The sequence below is a fragment of the Oncorhynchus mykiss genome, chromosome 13 (assembly GCF_057628025.1).
Source record: "Oncorhynchus mykiss isolate SJ-2025 chromosome 13, ASM5762802v1, whole genome shotgun sequence".
NCBI lineage: Eukaryota > Metazoa > Chordata > Actinopteri > Salmoniformes > Salmonidae > Oncorhynchus > Oncorhynchus mykiss.
In genome coordinates, this window is record NC_143034.1 from 29,862,047 (window position 1) to 29,879,157 (window position 17,111).

Genomic DNA, 17,111 nt, shown 5'->3' on the forward strand with positions numbered 1-17,111 from the left:
TGGGCAGCCTGCCACCTCTCATCTTGAGATAGCCCAACAGTGTCTATAGTGTAATAGCTAGCTGGCCATGATCCTGCCGATTTTCCACGATGCAGCACATAGTTTATGGGCCACTTGATAGCCCCTTCACAAGCCACTCCTCTCAACAGCTTCAATTCTTTAGATACAAAACCAATAGGGACACTAGTACCACCCTTATTATCCATCACTGTCAATCTACAGTACCCTCCTGAATTATTGGCACCCTAGGTAAATATGAACAAAAATGGCTCTGAAAAAATGTCATTGTTGATTATCAGCTTAATCTTACAGAAAATATCATATGAATCTAAGCTTTGAGTTAACATTGTTCAAAGAAAAATCTAAAATAAAGAATTATTTTATTCAAAAACATGCGTGTCAGTTATTGGCACCCCTAGTAATTCTTAGAAACAAAATCAAGTTGATGTATATTCCAATTAAGATTTTCCTTTTTAAAGTTAATGTGAGTCATCCATGACTTCCTGTTTCACTGGGGTACAAGGTGACACACATGCTAAACTCCCTTAGTCATCCATCAACATCAGAAAGTCCAAAGACGACAAAAAATGAAATTAAAAAGGTTGTTGATGTTCACAAATCAGGCAATGTCTATAAAAAGACAGCTACACACGTGAAAATACTCATCTCCACTATTAGGGCAATAATGAAGAAATGTTTAACAACTGGAGCTGTGATGAACCTGCCTGGAAGAGGATGCAAGTGTTGTGACGTTGGTACCATTAATGCAATGATGATTCTTTTATCAAATAATTACATACCACGTTCAAGTATTACTTGATTAATCATAACAATTAATTAAGTAGTAATCTGGGACACCACGGGAAAAGTTTATTTAACGAGTTAACGTTTCCCAAATTAACTCTAAAGATGTCAAATATGTCGTTATACCAGTCATCCATTAAACATTATTACCTCAGTCTCATTCTGAATGCCGTAATATCCTAGAAATCGGCACAAACCCTAGTCTCCATGATGAATCAGCAACACAAATTGGCTTAATTATTTATTAACGAACGAACTAATCACACAGAATGACAAACACACAGGATAGATTATACATTGGTTACTAACATGATGCAATGAAGTCCCTAGTGGACTAACCCGATATGATGGCTTGTTACAATGAAAGGGGGTGGGGAACGAAAGAGCGGGACGAGAGCCAAAGGAATTCAACTATCGTACATACAGTGGAATAATACGCTCATCGTAAATGGATATTTAGCACCCTAACAAGCGCTCATTTGGATATATAAATGCAAAGTACATATTTACGCTTGTAGGTCTGTCGTCTCGCTCTGTTGAAATCACTCCATCAGTCTGTGGCGAGTAGTTCATCAGAAAGTCTCTGGTTGTGTAAGTCTCTGGTGGTCCACCAGAAGTTACCACGTCCTTTGTAGTTGTAGTAGGTTTGTCTCGGAGTGTCTGTTGGAACGAAAGTTCCAGAGGTGTACCACGCGGTGTTCAGCGGGCCTTATCATTCACTCTGTTTAGAATAGATACCCTAGAGGTACCTATAGCGGTGAGAGGAAATTGTTATTTGTCTCGCATCGTCGCTCGAGTTTCCTAGGCTAACAGTGCATAAAGAGCTGCAGACAATGTTCCTGTGTGGTGTTTGAGTTTCTAACCATTTTGTACCTTTCAGCTCACGCTGGTCTTTAGTTTTAAACTATTTCTCAGCCGTGTAGCCACCGCTTCACACTGTCTGGTTTAGTAGTCTAACCATTTCAACGTGGCAGATAACGGATGTTTGTAGAGTTACCGTTATTTGGTTATACCGCCCTTAATGATATCACACAACAACTGATCTGACATAATTGTTCTTTAAGTCCCTCCCGACCAATTCCAACATTCTTGGTGTTGAAAATGTCCAACCGTTTTGTTACAGTACTGCAAAGTCCCTCTCTGTGGTAACAAAGGGATTTTTAACTTCCATTTCTGCAGAGTGGGAGGGGTGGGCCTTATCTGGCTCACCCAAGAGGGAAAGTCATGACAAGTGTATTTTGTCCCCACGCACAGTGAGAAGGATGGCTCAAGGGGATTTTTTTTGTTGCCCAAGGACCACAGTTGGAGAATTTCCCTTGGAAATAAGCCCCTGGAATTTGCTAAATGTCATTGGAACCAGGTTCTTTGGTCTGATGAAAATAAAATAGAGCTTTTTGTCAATAAACACCAGAGGTGGGTTTGACGTAAAAAGAGTTGTGCAGAAAATAACCTAATCCCCACTGTGAAGTTTGCTGGTGAATCAGTGATGAGGCACTGTTTAACTTTCAAAGGCCCTGGGAACCTTGTTAGGATACATGGCATCATGGACTCCAAGTACCAGGAGATTTTAGTCCAAAACCTGTCTGCCTCTACCAGGAGGCTAAAACTGGGTCGTCATTGGATCTTCCAGCAGGACAACGATCCAAAGCATACCCCCAAATCCACAGGAAAATTGTTCACTGACCATTGACCTAAACCCAATTCAAAACCTCTGAGGTGAGCTGAATAGTCCACAAGCAAGGACCAAGGACTCTGAAGGATCTGGAGAGTTTCTCTATGGAAGAATGGTCTCAAATCCCTTCCTGTGTGTTCTCCCACCTCATCAAACATTATAGGAGATGACTCAGAACAGTTATCTTTGAAAAGGGACAAAGTACTAAACACAGGAGTGCCAATAATTGTGACATGCATGTTTTTGAATAAAATAATTATTTCTTGCTGACAAATTATTTTTATTTTAACAATTTTAACTCAAAGGTTAGATTGATATATTTTGAGTGAGACCAAGCAGAAACAATTATATTTTGTTCACAGGATATTTTGTTCATACTTACATAGGGTGCCAATAATTCAGGAGGGCACTGTAAATCACCCTGTAGTAAATAACAGTAAGCCAGGGACCATTAAGTCGATTCACCCACAGGCCGATTTTTTGTTGAGCGGATGGTCAGGGGGCTGGAACATAATTTGTAGACAGCATATTGACCGTGCTCAATAAACCTTGCTTACATTTGCATACGATCACATATTATGTGTGGGAATACTTTAGAACAGATTTTTTTTTTAAATGTACAGTCTAATGTCCAACAATAAAAAAATATATTTAAAAAAAATGTCAATCACCCATAGGGGAGACGCCAGTTGGGGAAACCTGCCGTAGGCCATACACAATCAAAAAGGGGCACAGAAATCAAATTAATTGAAGCAAAACAATGTATTCCTTGTAGAACATAAACTAGCCTAAATTATTTAGGCATATTTTCTAGCTGTGTTAGCGAAAGAATGTCCCTTTGTCTTACCCCAGGAATGTCTCCTGTTTTAGAATGAATATATGCATTAATGTTTTATGGTTACAAAATAATTCTGCGCCTGAAGCACAGTGTAGGAGCCTAATTCTGTCATATTAGCGTGTGTTAATGTCATTTGGGTGAATGTCTAGCCAATAGGGATACTAAGTCAGCCGGCGTACCATATGGCATTATGGCATTATTGACGCCATAGCTATCCATAACAGAATCTATGAAACAATCAGGTATCGAGTACTACAGGAATCTAACAGCACCTTTCATATAAGCCCTGGCAGGTGTAATAGAAACACAGAAATCCCACTGTCACCATTTACTAGAGAAAGCATTGAAATTCCACTGCAAAAGCACCTAGGGTTGGCCTGAAGCAGAGTAATAATGAATTCCTACATATTGGAAACAATATAGACGAAGGCTAACCTTAACTAGGTTTAATGTGGAAGTCTCGCTGCAGAACAAATTGCGGTCTTTTCTAAAGCAGTAGACCCTGATGATAATGTTATATCAAGATGTTTCTGCCATACAGAGTGCAAGACAGCCGGGAAAAGATTTTTGATGTACCAATTCCATGGCACAGGGTGTATGAGTTGATATATAAAACAATGTAAGATTCAAGAATGTGTGCCTTTCAGCTAAAAAGATTGTACAGAATTCTTGCCACCGGCAAAATGTTGAATATTTAAGGCATACAATTATCGTAGCTCTGTAGATTTTGTTGTGAGGATACTGAATCAATAGACCATTTCTTCTGGTATTGCCCTCAGGTAGCCCGTTTCTAGTCTCAGGTTCAGGAATGGCTGAAAAAGCATAACATTCATCTAAAATTGACCCTAGAAATAGCATTGTTGGGAGATCTGGAGAGATCTGGTCAGTCGATTACTAATATACTCTTAGTAAAAGCATGTTATCATCTTCAACTCACAATCTGTGGATTTTATTTGATTAGATCGATTCAAATTGTATGTTAAACATCACAGCATAGTTGAAAGATGGGCGCCGACAGAGATGGTCGCCTCGCTTCAGGTCCTTAGAACCCTATGCAGTTATTTGGTTTTTTTATGTATCATTTCTTACATAATTAGCCCAGAACTTCTCAAGTGTTATTACATACAGCCGGGAAGAAACTTTTGGATACAAAAGCGATGTCAACTTACCAACATTATGACCAGGAATACGACTTTCCAGAAGTGGATCCTTTGCTCGGCCCGCCACCCTGGACATGGGATCTTATCCCAGAGGCCGATCCAAAACAACGCGGTTGCCGCGGGAGAGGCAGAAGGAGCGGCCTACTGGTCAGACTCAGAAGGCAAGCACACCATCCACCGCTTCCGAGCATATTATTTGCCAATGTCCAATCTCTAGATAACAAGGTGGACGAAATTAGGGCACAAACTGCCGTCCAGAGAGACAGAGATTGTAACTTTCTCTGTTTAACAGAAACATGGCTCATTCAGGATATGTTGTCAGAGTCGGTACAGCCACCCGGTTTCTTTATGATTGCGCCGACAGAAACAAACATCTCTCTGGTAAGAAGAAGGGTGAGGGTATATGCCTTATGATTAACGACTCATGGTGTAATCACAACATCATACAGGAACTCAAGTCATTCTGTTCACCTGACCTTTAATTCCTTACAATCAAATGCCGACCGCATTATCTTCCAAGAGAATTCTCTTCGATTATAGTCACAGCCGTGGATATCCCCCCCAAGCAGATACCTCGTCGGCCCTGAAAGAACATCACTGGGCTCAATGTAAACTGGAAACCATACACCCTGAGGCTGCATTTATTCTAGATGGGGATTTTACAAAGCAAACCTAAGAACAAGACTCCTTAAATTCTATCAGCATATCGAATGCGCGACACGAGCTGGTAGCATTCTGGATCATTGCTACCCTAACTTCCGCGATGCATACAAAACCCTCCCCCGCCCTCCCTTCGGCAAATCTGACCACGACACCATTCTGTTGCTCCCAGCCTATAGACAGACACTACAAACAGGACACGCCAGTGAGCAGGTCTACACAACGCTGGTCTGACCAATCGGATTACATGCATCAAGATTGCTTCGATACGTGGACTTGGGATATGTTCTGCATAGCCTCAGACAACAACATTGATGTATACACTGACTCGGTGAGCGAGTTTATTAGCAAGTGCAGCGGAGATGTCATACCCACTGCGACTATTAAAACCTTTTCTAAACAGAAACCGTGGATTGATGGCAGCATTCACCCCAAAAAATTAAAGCCCGAATCAGCGCTTTTAAATCATGGCAAGGCGACTGGAAACATGACCGAATACAAACAGTGCAGCTATTCCCTCTTGCAAGGCAATCAAACAAGCAAAGCGTCAGTATAGAGAAAGTAGAGTCGCAATTCAACAGCTTACACACGAGACATGCGTGGCAGGGTCTACAGTCAATCAAGGATTACAAAAAGAAAACCAGCCCCGTCTTGCTGCCAGACAAATTAAACTTCTTTGCTCGCATTGAGGACAACACAGTGCCACTGACACGGCCCGCTACCAAAGCCTGTGGGCTCTCCTCTGTAGCCAACGTGAGTAAAACCTTTAAACGTGTTAACCCTCGCAAGGCTGCCGGCCCAGACGGCATCCCTAGCTGCATCCTCAGAGCATGCGCAGACCAGTTGGCTGGTGTGTTTACGGACATATTCAACCAATCCCTATCACAGTCTGCTGTCCCCACATGCTTCAAGATGGCCACCATTGTTCCTGTTTCCAAGAAAGCTAAGGTAACTGAACTAAATAACTATCGCCCCGCTGCACTCACTTCTGTCATCATGAAGTGCTTTGAGAGACTAGTCAATACCCAATACCCACTCCAATTTGCTTACCGCCCCAATAGGTCCACTGACGATGCAATCGTCATCACACTGCCCTGTACCATCTGGACAAGAGGAATTCCTATGTAAGAATGCTGTTCATTGACTACAGCTCAGCATTCAACACCATAGTACCCTCCAAACTCATCAAACTGGAGGCCTTGGGTCTCAACCCCGCCCTGTGCAACTGGGTCCTGGACTTTGACGGGCCGCCCCCAGGTGGCGAAAGTAGGAAACAACATCTCCACTTCGCTGATCCTCAACACTGGGGCCCCACAAGGGTGCGCTCACAGCACTCTCCCGTACCTCCTGTTCACCCATGACTGCGTGGCCATGCACGCTTCAAACTCAATCATCGAGTTTGCAGACGACACTACAGTGGTAGGCCTGATTACCAACAACGACGAGACGGCCTACAGGGAGGAGGTGAGGGCTCTCGGAGTGTGGTGTCCGGAAATTAACCTCACACTCAACGTCAACAAAACAAAGGAGATGATCGTGGACTTCAGGAAAAAGGAGAGGGAGCACCCGCCCATCCGACAGTAGTGGAGAAGATGGAAAGCTTCAAGTTCCTCTGTGTACACATCATGGACAAACTGACAAACTGAAATCGTCCAACCACACAGATAGTGGTGAAGGTGCAACCACAGGTCTCTCCAGAGGGTGGTGCGGTCTGCCCAACGCATCACGGGGGCAAACTACCTGCCCTCCAGGACACCTACAGCACCCGATGTCACAGGAAGGCCAAAATGATTTTAAAAAACAACAACCACCCAAGACACTACCATCCAGAAGGCAAGGTCAGTACAGGTGCATCAAAGCTAAGACCGAGAGATTGAAAAACAGCTTCTATCTCAAGGCCATCAGACTGCTAAACAGCAATCACTTACAGAGAGGCTGCTGCCAACATTCAGACTCATATCTCTGGCCACTTTAATATATGGACTTAATAAAGGTGTCACTAGTCACTTTAAATAACGTCGCTTTAATAATATTTACATATCCTACATTACTCATCCCATATGTATATGCTGTATTCTATACCATCTACTGCATCTTGCCTATGCCGCACGTCCATTGCTCATCCATATATTTATATGTACATGTTCTTATTCATCCCTTTACATGTGTGTATAAGGTAGTTGTTGTGAATTGGTTAGATTACTTGTTAGATATTACTGCATGGTCGGAACTAGTACAAGCACTTCGCTACACTCACATTAACATATGATAACAATGTGTATGTTACCAATAAAATTTGATGTGAAAGAACTACGGCACGTATAAATCCGAAGAGGGTGGCCAGCAGAGATAGGTTGGATGGGCTGAGGGAAGCTGACGGTTGGGATGTGGAATTGGAGACAAGCGGGAGTGGAGGTGCTGGGCGGGGGATAGAATGAGTCATAATAAACAAAACAAAAAGACAGTTTGAATGACACTAAAGGGCAACGCTATTACATCCATTGACTGTTTGCCTGAGGCTGAGGTCGCATAAGTGCTTGTACACATGTATATACACACACTCACATTCAAAACACACACACATACACATGTAAATAGTGCCACACATGCACTGAAATGTATACGTGCCCATGGGCGGGTTGCTTGACCCTGGTTGTTCCTGTGGGTCGCTCTGGACGGGAGACGGTTAGATGACTGAATGCAATGTAAATCTTGAGCGGCTTCACTGCAGGTAGATTGTATGTTTATATTTTTTCCCAATTATTAAATAAATAACAATTGGATAAAAATGTTTAAAAAGAAAACACTGCGTTTCCTTTCTGAAAGGCAAACGATATGCTAGTTCAACAGCAACTTTGCTTTGATAGAAGTATGCAAGTCAAATTAAATTATCAAGTAGACCTACTTCAGTCAAATGTGATAATGAAGTTAAATAAATTAAACGAGAACTTAATCTGGAAAAGCAGCTGTTTAAAAGGGGAGATCTTAAGATCTGCACAGCTGTAGAACCTAACCATATTTTCTGGATATTCAACGCACACAGTGGTCTCCAATTAAAGTCTCTCTGGTTTCAGTTCATCATTCATGAGCTACTTTCAAAGATTGAACAAGATTAACCTTATAACGAGAACCAAGGGCAACTGCATAATATGAGCAACACAGGCTGGGCCTTTATCCATTCACCATTAAAAAGCCTTAGTTCAGTAGACCAGCGTAGAGACTTAGGACATGGTGCAGCGGGACCATAAGGACTAAGGATGTCTCTTACCCTGTCCTTCATCCTCCAGCTCTGGGCCAGGGCCTTGGAGCCCTCGATCTTCTCCGAGTGGCGTTTCTTCATGAAGGCCAGCGGCAGGTTCCAGTCGCTCATGTCCGCCTCTTCCTCCTCAGCCAGGAATATGGCCGGCGAGAGCAGCAGTTCCGAGTCCATTTTCATCAGGGCCCTGAGGGAAGAGATGGAGAGGAGGTCAGGTTGAGGTCAATGTTAAAAAAAAGGTTTCTTCATTCAATAATAGGATATAGCTGTACAGTATGTTTTTGTGTAACATTGAGGAATATGATAAATATTTAACATGCATCCATCAGATGCAATCTATTTTTGACCCGAACTATACAACCATTTTAAGTTCTGCTTCCTAATGACTAGGAAAGTTTGGGCAGCATTGGGTTAGCCATAGACCAGCTCACACTACCGGTCAGATGAGGAGCACCTCTGGGTTCAAAACTACCACCACATAGCTTTGGGACTCAACATCGGAGGTCTGTATTGATTGGACTACCTGAGTTGTGATTTGTTCTGGTGACTGGCGACATTAAATAACCCTACCACAATATAGCTGACTACACCAAAAATAAAGTGTTTCCTGTCAACAAAGACATTTGTATTATTTCTAGGAACTCTACTTACCAGACGTAAAGTGAAATGTGACCATAACTATCAAATAAACTAGAGGTCGACCGATTAATCAGAATGGCCGATTAATTAGGGCCAATTTCAAGTTTTCATAACACTCGGTAATCTGCGTTTTTGGACACCGATTATGGCCGATTACATTGCACTCCACGAGGAGACTGCGTGGCAGGCTGACTACCTGTTATGCAAATGCAGCAAGGAGCCAAGGTAAGGTGCTAGGTACCATTAAACTTATCTTATAAACAAACAAATCAATCTTAACATAATCACTAGTTAAGTACACATGGTTGATGATATTACTAGTTTATCTAGCTTGTCCTGCGTTGCATATAATCGATGCGGTGCCTGTTAATGTATCATTGAATCACAGCCTACTACACCAAACAGGTTATTTAACAAGCGCATTCGTGAAAAAAGTACTGTCGTTGTACCAAACATCAACACCTTTCTTAAAATCAAAACACAAGTATATATTTTTAAACCTGCATATTTAGTTAATATTGCCTGCTAACATTAATAGTGAAATTGTGTCACTTCTCTTGCGTTCTGTGCAACAGAGTCAGGGTATATGCAGCAGTTTGGGCCGCCTGGCTCGTTGCGAACTGTGTGAAGACCATTTCTTCCTAACAAAGACAGCCAACTTTGCCAAACGGGGGAGGATTTAACAAATGTGCATTTGCGAAAAAAGCACAATCGTTGTACGAATGTACCTAACCATAAACATCAATGCTTTTCTTAAAATCAATACACAGAAGTATATTTTTTAAAACCTGCATATTTAGCTAAAATAAATTCATGTTAGCAGGCAATATTAACTAGGGAAATTGTGTCACTTCTCTTGCATTCATTGCACGCAGAGTCAGGGTATATGCAAGTTTGGCCGCCTGGCTCGTTGCGAACTAATTGGACAGAATTTTACATAATTATGACATAACATTGAAGGTTGTGCAATGTAACAGCAATATTTAGACTTATGGATGCCACCCGTTAGATAAAATAAGTAACGTTTCCGTATTTCACTGAAAGAATAAACATTTTGTTTTTGAAATGATAGGTCATTAATATGGTCAACTCCGGACACTAAAGCTCGTATTTCTGTGTGTTATTATATTATAATTAAGTATGATTTCATAGAGCAGTCTGACTGAGGGGTGGTAGGCACCAGCAGGCTTGTAAGCATTCATTCAAACAGCACTTTCCTGCATTTACCAGCAGCTCTTCGCTGTGCTTCAAGCACTGCGCTGTTTATGACTTCAAGCCTATCAACTCCCGAGATTAGGCTGGCAATACTAAAGTACCTATTAGAACATCCAATAGTCAAAGTTTGATGAAATACAAATGGTATAGAGAGAAATGGTCCTATAATAACTACAACCTAAAACTTCTTACCTGGGAATATAATACCATATTCCCGCTGTGAAAACAGAGGTAGATTTTGTGGTAGGAAGTCTCGCTTGAAGTGCATGGCCTAATGGCTGCCTGCGGTCTAACTCAACAGGAATATGGTAATGTTCAGGCTAAAATTGGATTCAGACGTTTATTTAATAGCGAGGGAGACATTTACATTTGGTAAATACAGTTTCTCGAGATTATACATATGCCATTGTTAACAGGAAAGTTTTTCTTGGTGAAGCCGGCTATACTGGGGTTAGGTTATTTTCTGTTGCCAGCCACAACTCAGGGAGTCCAACCAATACACAGACTCCCGATGATGTGTCCCAAAGCTAACCACCACCCATAAATAGGATGGACAATAACATTAGCAATCTCACATCCCTAGCCCCCATTCACCACAGGTGGCCCTGGTGAGTGATGGGATATGACCTGAGCAGCTTTCAATACAAAGTACAACCATTTAAGACTCGTTTGTCATCATGTGCTGTAGTGAGCATATTCTCGTCCTAATCAGTACATAACTAGTAGCTATCTGTATTTGCATTTAACACGGTTAACATTAGCTGTGTACAAAGGTTTAACTCTGACAATGACGTCTCAGCAGTGAATTCCCTTTAAATTAACTTAGCAGTCAAATGGTAGATAATATGCAGAATGGACTGGCAAACTTACACGGAAAAGCTATTTTCTAAGGGGGTAGTACACATTGCAGTATGATATACAACAGAATTGGAAATCGGTACAACGTCAACCTGCATAGACAGAACCATGTTCGCGCGTGGCTGTTCTAGAGTTCGGGGTCGAGTTTGACATGTTAGCTTGTGGCTAACTAGCAGACCCTTAGCCGACTTTCTGACAACTAGCTAGCATTGTTATCACAGGTTTGTACTTCGTGCTTGTAAAACTGTGCATGCTTCATGTTACTTGTTGAACCACAAGCTACAGTAGTTAGATAAACGTAGAGAAAAATGACTGGCAAGTGAACCAGATGTGGAAAAGGGCCATTTCTGCACAGGGTGGCGTGCAGCGTACAGACCTTGACGCGGTAGAATACTCTTCGATACAGGGTGGGAAACCTCTCCGTCTCCTGACTATTATAGACGCGGTCGCACAGACAATTCTTGAAAGAAAATTGTACGGTAGCGTCCACAATTTGTAAACGATGTCGAACCCGACAGGTCCAAGTTCGACCGGTATGTGTTTGCAGGGAAATCTGCGGGTTCTCTCCCCACGGCTGCTCTTTGCTATGGGAAGGTGCTCGAGACGAGGCCCATCTTCACACGGACACTCTGCCACAACCACGCCACGCGCTGTCAGGCTCGAGCTGTCAATGACGCTTGTCGTGTGGTCTTCTGACACAAACGTGTGTCGACGAGGCAAATGTCGTAAGCTAATTGACAAACAATTCCAAGTATTTCTCCAGAGACACTTCTTCAGCACTTCAGCAAGGGCGCCGCCATCTTGGGAAAGACCCACAATGCACTCGGGGTTGGACTGAAGATGTCATTAAAAACGTCATCATGGTCAGTGAATGTCCCTTTCCCTTTCATCAAAATAAAAGTAAAATAATAAAAAAGTTAAGTCCAAAATATTCCATTCAGTTCAGTTGTGATGTCTCATTGCGATCCAAAAAGATACATCCTGTACATTTTGAGAGATTATTTTAATATACATTTGCAAAAATTATTTTAAATACTGTTTTTTTCGCTTTGTCATTATTGGGTATTTTGTGTAGATTGATGAGGAAAAACATTTTAGAATAAGGCTGTAAAGTAACAAAATGTGGAAAAACCCTATAATTATGTATTTCTTTGTGACTCATTTGTGTACAGGTAGACCAGAAAAGCTACATCCCTGATTGGCAGATGAGTGGCAACCCTGATTAGAAGCACTTGATGCTCATCGGTTGTTCTTTACAAATGCTGTTTTGAATTAAAGAAAATTGTACCTACACACTGAAGAAGGCTGTAAAGCCGAAACATCTGTGTATGCTATCCCTGATGCAGTGATTTTCATTTTCCGTATTGCAACGGAAAATCTAAAAAATGTCTTATTGGACAAGAGAACCCTTCCTGTTCCATACATTTTCTTGGTTGGTTCACAGGAGACTGGACATAGGGGGTGCAATGGAGATGAGCTAAGGTAGATGGGAAGTAGAGGCTCTTCCAATGTCTCAGTCACTTTCCTGTTTAATCATACAAAAATATCACTCTCTCATCTTCTTGGTGATGAGCACACCACAATACAGCTCAGATCATATATATGCAACACCACAAGGCGGTCAAATCACATCATCAGAAAACATGAAAACAGTAGGGCAGATGGACAGTAGGATTTTCTCCCTCTCACTGCATTGGCCAGTGCAGTAATCAATATGCTGGCTATTTGGGTTGGCCAGCAGCAACACTATGGTACAGCAATCTTGAACGTGAAACTCATAACTGTATCAGGCCGAATCTATCCCTCCTGTCTCAGTGTCCAGTGTGAATGAGAAACCAATCCAATCTCCTAAGAGTGTGATGGAGGTTGAGACCCTGGGATAGTGGGGAGGGGAGGGGAAGATTAGTCACACACATTCTCTCTCTCTCTCACACACACACACGCACACACACACACACACACACACACACACACACACACACACACACACACACACACACACACACACACACACACACACACACACATACACTGTTATCCTCCCAGATTGGGAGCATGGTGACAAGGTGATCAACAGGGCTTAATCCAGAAAATGGAGCTGTTCCCAGAGCCAAATCAGACAAGGGGGAAGAAAAGCCAACATGTCACCTCCCTGAGGACTGATTATAACAAGGCTGGCAAGACGACAGCGCCAAAGAACCATGCAAGACGAGAGAGAGCAGAGAATGTCAGAGAGAGATAGAGAGATGGATCGAAGAGGTTTCCAATCGGATGTGGAGAGGTTTGTTTTGCCAGGAAGCTTGTATATAATAATCATGTGATCCTCTAAGTGAGCGATAATAGTGTGTCCTCTCAGACGGGAAACTGGAGACGGAAGAGCCGTAATGAGGCATTAACTCGCCCCACCCAGTTCTTCTCAGTCACATAAAGGTACATACTGTACCGGCGACATTATGGGTATCAGAGCTCAAATCATGGTTTCCTGACTCAGCATGACTTTTTACACATCTACGAACCATTGGTGTCTTAAATCACAATACACCCAAAGCCACCATTACAAGTCATGCAGCATCTAATTTCACCTCCTTTAAAGAAGCTAAGGAATTAAAGAAAGGTTGCACATTAAATGTTGTTTCGGAGGACGAAACAACACCAGTTTCTGGGTCCAGTTTTAATTATGCATGTTGGTGTCGTTCATCTGCCAAGCTCACAGACCATCACTAAAAACAGAGGAGCCATGATTAATGATTTGCATTCTTCAGCATTATTATCATCATCAGTATTTTCTCCAAGTGCGACCATTTTCCCTGACAGACTCACGCCAGCTTCGGGGCTCATAACTCATATTCAAGGTTGCTAATCGCCTTAAATCAAATCCAAAGTTTCCATCTCAAAACTTCAAACTATAATGGTCGCTGTGTTTATAAGGGGTCTTCATCAGAGGTTGTCCTCAAAAGAGACAACAAAGCATCATCTCTCTCTCTCTCCCTCTCAGGTTAAATAAGATTAGAGAGAGGTAGGCCTCAAAAGGTAACGTTAACATTCTCACAACGTTTGACGTGACAAAGACGATCAGAGTTGCTGCTGTGAGACCATTAATTCATGATCAACAACGCAGCTATCACAGATCACACTCCCCGATCACACTCCCAGACGAGGTCTCCGTTTACGCCTGATCAATGTGTTAATATGAGATTATCTACCAATTAACGGGAGTGTAGGACCAGGAGAATTCTCCATCATGTGTGTGTGTGTGTGTGAAGTCCTCACAAGGATAGTGAAACAATAAATATTAGGCTTTGGGGGTTAGGTTTAGGGTTAGAATTAGGGTTTGGGGTTAGGCGTTTGGGGTTAAGGTTAAGATTAAAATAGGATTTTGAATGGGAATCAATTGTTTGGTTCCCACAGGGATAGTAAAACAAACGTGTGTGTGTGTGTGTCAGATTAATCGGTGTGAAACACGCCCCGTAGATTACCTTTCACTTATCATAACTGGGTTACTCAAGCCTTTCGATGGAAAGGATTTGATCATGAATGGAGGATTTTAAAGAGCTGGTGGGAGTGAGAGAAAGAGGAGGAGAGGAGGAGGAGAAAGGAGGGCAGGCTGACTTTGAGTTGAAGAGCACTTCAATGGTTGTGAGGTCATTTGTCATTTGACAAAAGGAGGAGAAGGTCCTAGAGGGGATTTTGGTACCTCAGGTTGTAATGGTGTGATGTCACCATTGCTGAGCCAAATGTCTATTTTTAGGTACGTGCGCACACACACGCCCACGTACAAACACACACATTTGGAGCCAGTGGACGAGCAGGCAGCCTATTCTCAGGTTTCATTCCCACTGGACAGGAGGACAGCTAGCCACGTGTTTGCACCCATTCACAGAAGGTCCCCGACGATATCCACCCTGTGAACATGAGGACCCATTTACCACAGATAAACAGCTGCTGCTCCTCTCCACTCTCACACGCACACTTTCGCATAAACTCTTTCTCCCTCTCACTCTCACACACAAACACGCACATAACACACACACACACATTGCACACACTCACACACACTGAATAGGTGTGGGCAGCCAAGAGAGGTTTGTCCTTAGGTGTTAATCAGTACAGGCAACTTCAACCAGAAAAGGTTCAATGTTCTCAGCACAAGGTCTTGGTAAGACATAATTGCCTCCTGTATAATAGACTTATAATATAGTTATGTCATCATTTTGAGGGTTATAATCGAGTTAAACAAAAAATGACTGGATTCAGTCCATGATATTGTAAAAACATTTTTTTTTAAATCGAAATGCATTTGATATGGCTGGGTGGGTGGGTTAAATCCAGCAAAATTGAGAGACAAATTTGAATCAGCATCTCTGAAATAGAGCTGACAGTCATTTACCTGCAGTGGCGTGTACTCATGGATGTCAAGGGAAGCCAGGCTTCCCCAAAAAATGTATATAGAAAAAAATACATATATATTTTGTCTTTCAGTGTTTCATAATTTCCCTTCAATTCGCAAGAGGCTGAATGTATATCACCGGAGAAAGCATCCAAGTGAGCGAAACAGCGCCCCTCTGTCCCTGTATGTGAAGCTCATCTAGCTGTAGCTGTCTGGGCAAAAATAATATGATATTGTTGCCGCCCGTAGTATTGAACATAAGGGAAGCCAGCGAGCATTTGTCCTCCCTTGATAAAAATCAATACAAATAATAGCCGGTCAGCGTTGAGCTAAACTGAGTGAGCTCAAATGTGAATGGTCCTGGCACACCAAAAAAAGTTTCAAGGGAAGCCAGTTTGGATTTGACTTCATGCCAATCACATCACACCAAAAGCCAAACGTCATTTACAGAAAAAATAATTGTTGTGTTGTCTCCCGGTGGCTAGCTAGCCATCTAGATAAAATTGGCCCTTTCTCAAATTAACCATGGATGGAGATAGGGGTTTAGACTTGTGCTTGACGGCAAATCTGATCCAATCATAAATTCAGACATTGTGCCCCTGTCCTGAAATGATGTCTTAGGCTAATGTTTATATTATTTATTTTTTGTGTTGAATTTTACCCCTTTTTCGTGGTATCCAATTGTTAGTAGCTACTATCTTGTCTCATCGCTACAACTCCCGTACGGGCTCGAGAGAGACGGAGGTTGAAAGTCATGCGTCGTCCAAAGCCGCACTGCTTCTTAACACAGCGCGCATCCAACCCGGAAGCCAGCCGCACCAATGTGTCGGAGGAAACACGGTGCACCTGGCAACCTTGGTTAGCGCGCACTGCGCCCAGCCCGCCACAGGAGTCGCTGGTGCGCGATGAGACAAGGATATCCCTACCGGCCAAACCCCCCCTAACCCGGACGACGCTAGACCAATTGTGCGTCGCCCCACGGTCGCAGAGCCCACGACAGAGCCTGGGCGCGAACCCAGAGACTCTGGTGGCACAGCTAGCGCTGCAGTACAGCGCCCTTAACCACTGCGCCACCCGGGAGGCCCGTAGTAGGCTAATGTTAACTAACTGGCCTGGCTTTTTAGCCAGGTTTTCTTGGAAGGCAAAAACTCAAAGCGTGTACTGTATGACAGAGTCATAAACCGTTTAGGCAACATGAAAGAGGAGGTTGGCATTGGCGTTTCTCTACAAGTAGGGTGTGCTAATGTGTTTTCTACTTGCACGCACACGCAAACTGAACTTCACCAGACAGAGCGTGCTCTCTGGTTTTGTGATGAAACAAAGGTGTGGTTGAATTTATTCTGCCACTGTGTCTTCTTATTGTCTCGGCCTTAGGCCTGTATATCACGGTCGCAAGGCATATGAACTAACAAACTGATACAAAAGAGGGCTTTTTATATTCAAAATAGCTCTCTGACAGCATGTCTATCAAGGTGTTTAATGTAACTAGGCACGTGTTGCAGGAACACAGCACCCAAAGCAGCATCATGTTGCAACGTGTTAAGGATCAATCAAATTCCACTTCAGAGGAGGTGTGAAGCATAAGACCTGACAAACGTTTACGTGTCACAAGTTTACTCAGA

General features: G+C 42.7%; 1 protein-coding gene across 4 annotated transcripts in view; it reads right to left on the reverse strand.

Annotated features, from left to right (window-relative positions):
- The window catches only part of LOC110485936 (regulatory-associated protein of mTOR), a 212,740-nt gene extending 200,808 nt beyond the window's left edge, over positions 1 to 11,932 (reverse strand). For all 4 annotated transcript variants that reach the window (XM_036940605.2, XM_036940602.2, XM_036940601.2 and 1 more), the window contains exons 1-2: positions 11,479 to 11,932; positions 8,403 to 8,577 (exon numbers count right to left, since the gene is read on the reverse strand). In XM_036940605.2, coding sequence (XP_036796500.1) covers positions 8,403 to 8,570 — 168 coding nt within the window. In that variant the 5' untranslated portion in view covers positions 8,571 to 8,577; positions 11,479 to 11,932. The remainder of the gene's footprint in view (positions 1 to 8,402; positions 8,578 to 11,478) is intronic.
- Positions 11,933 to 17,111: the final 5,179 nt, after the last annotated feature.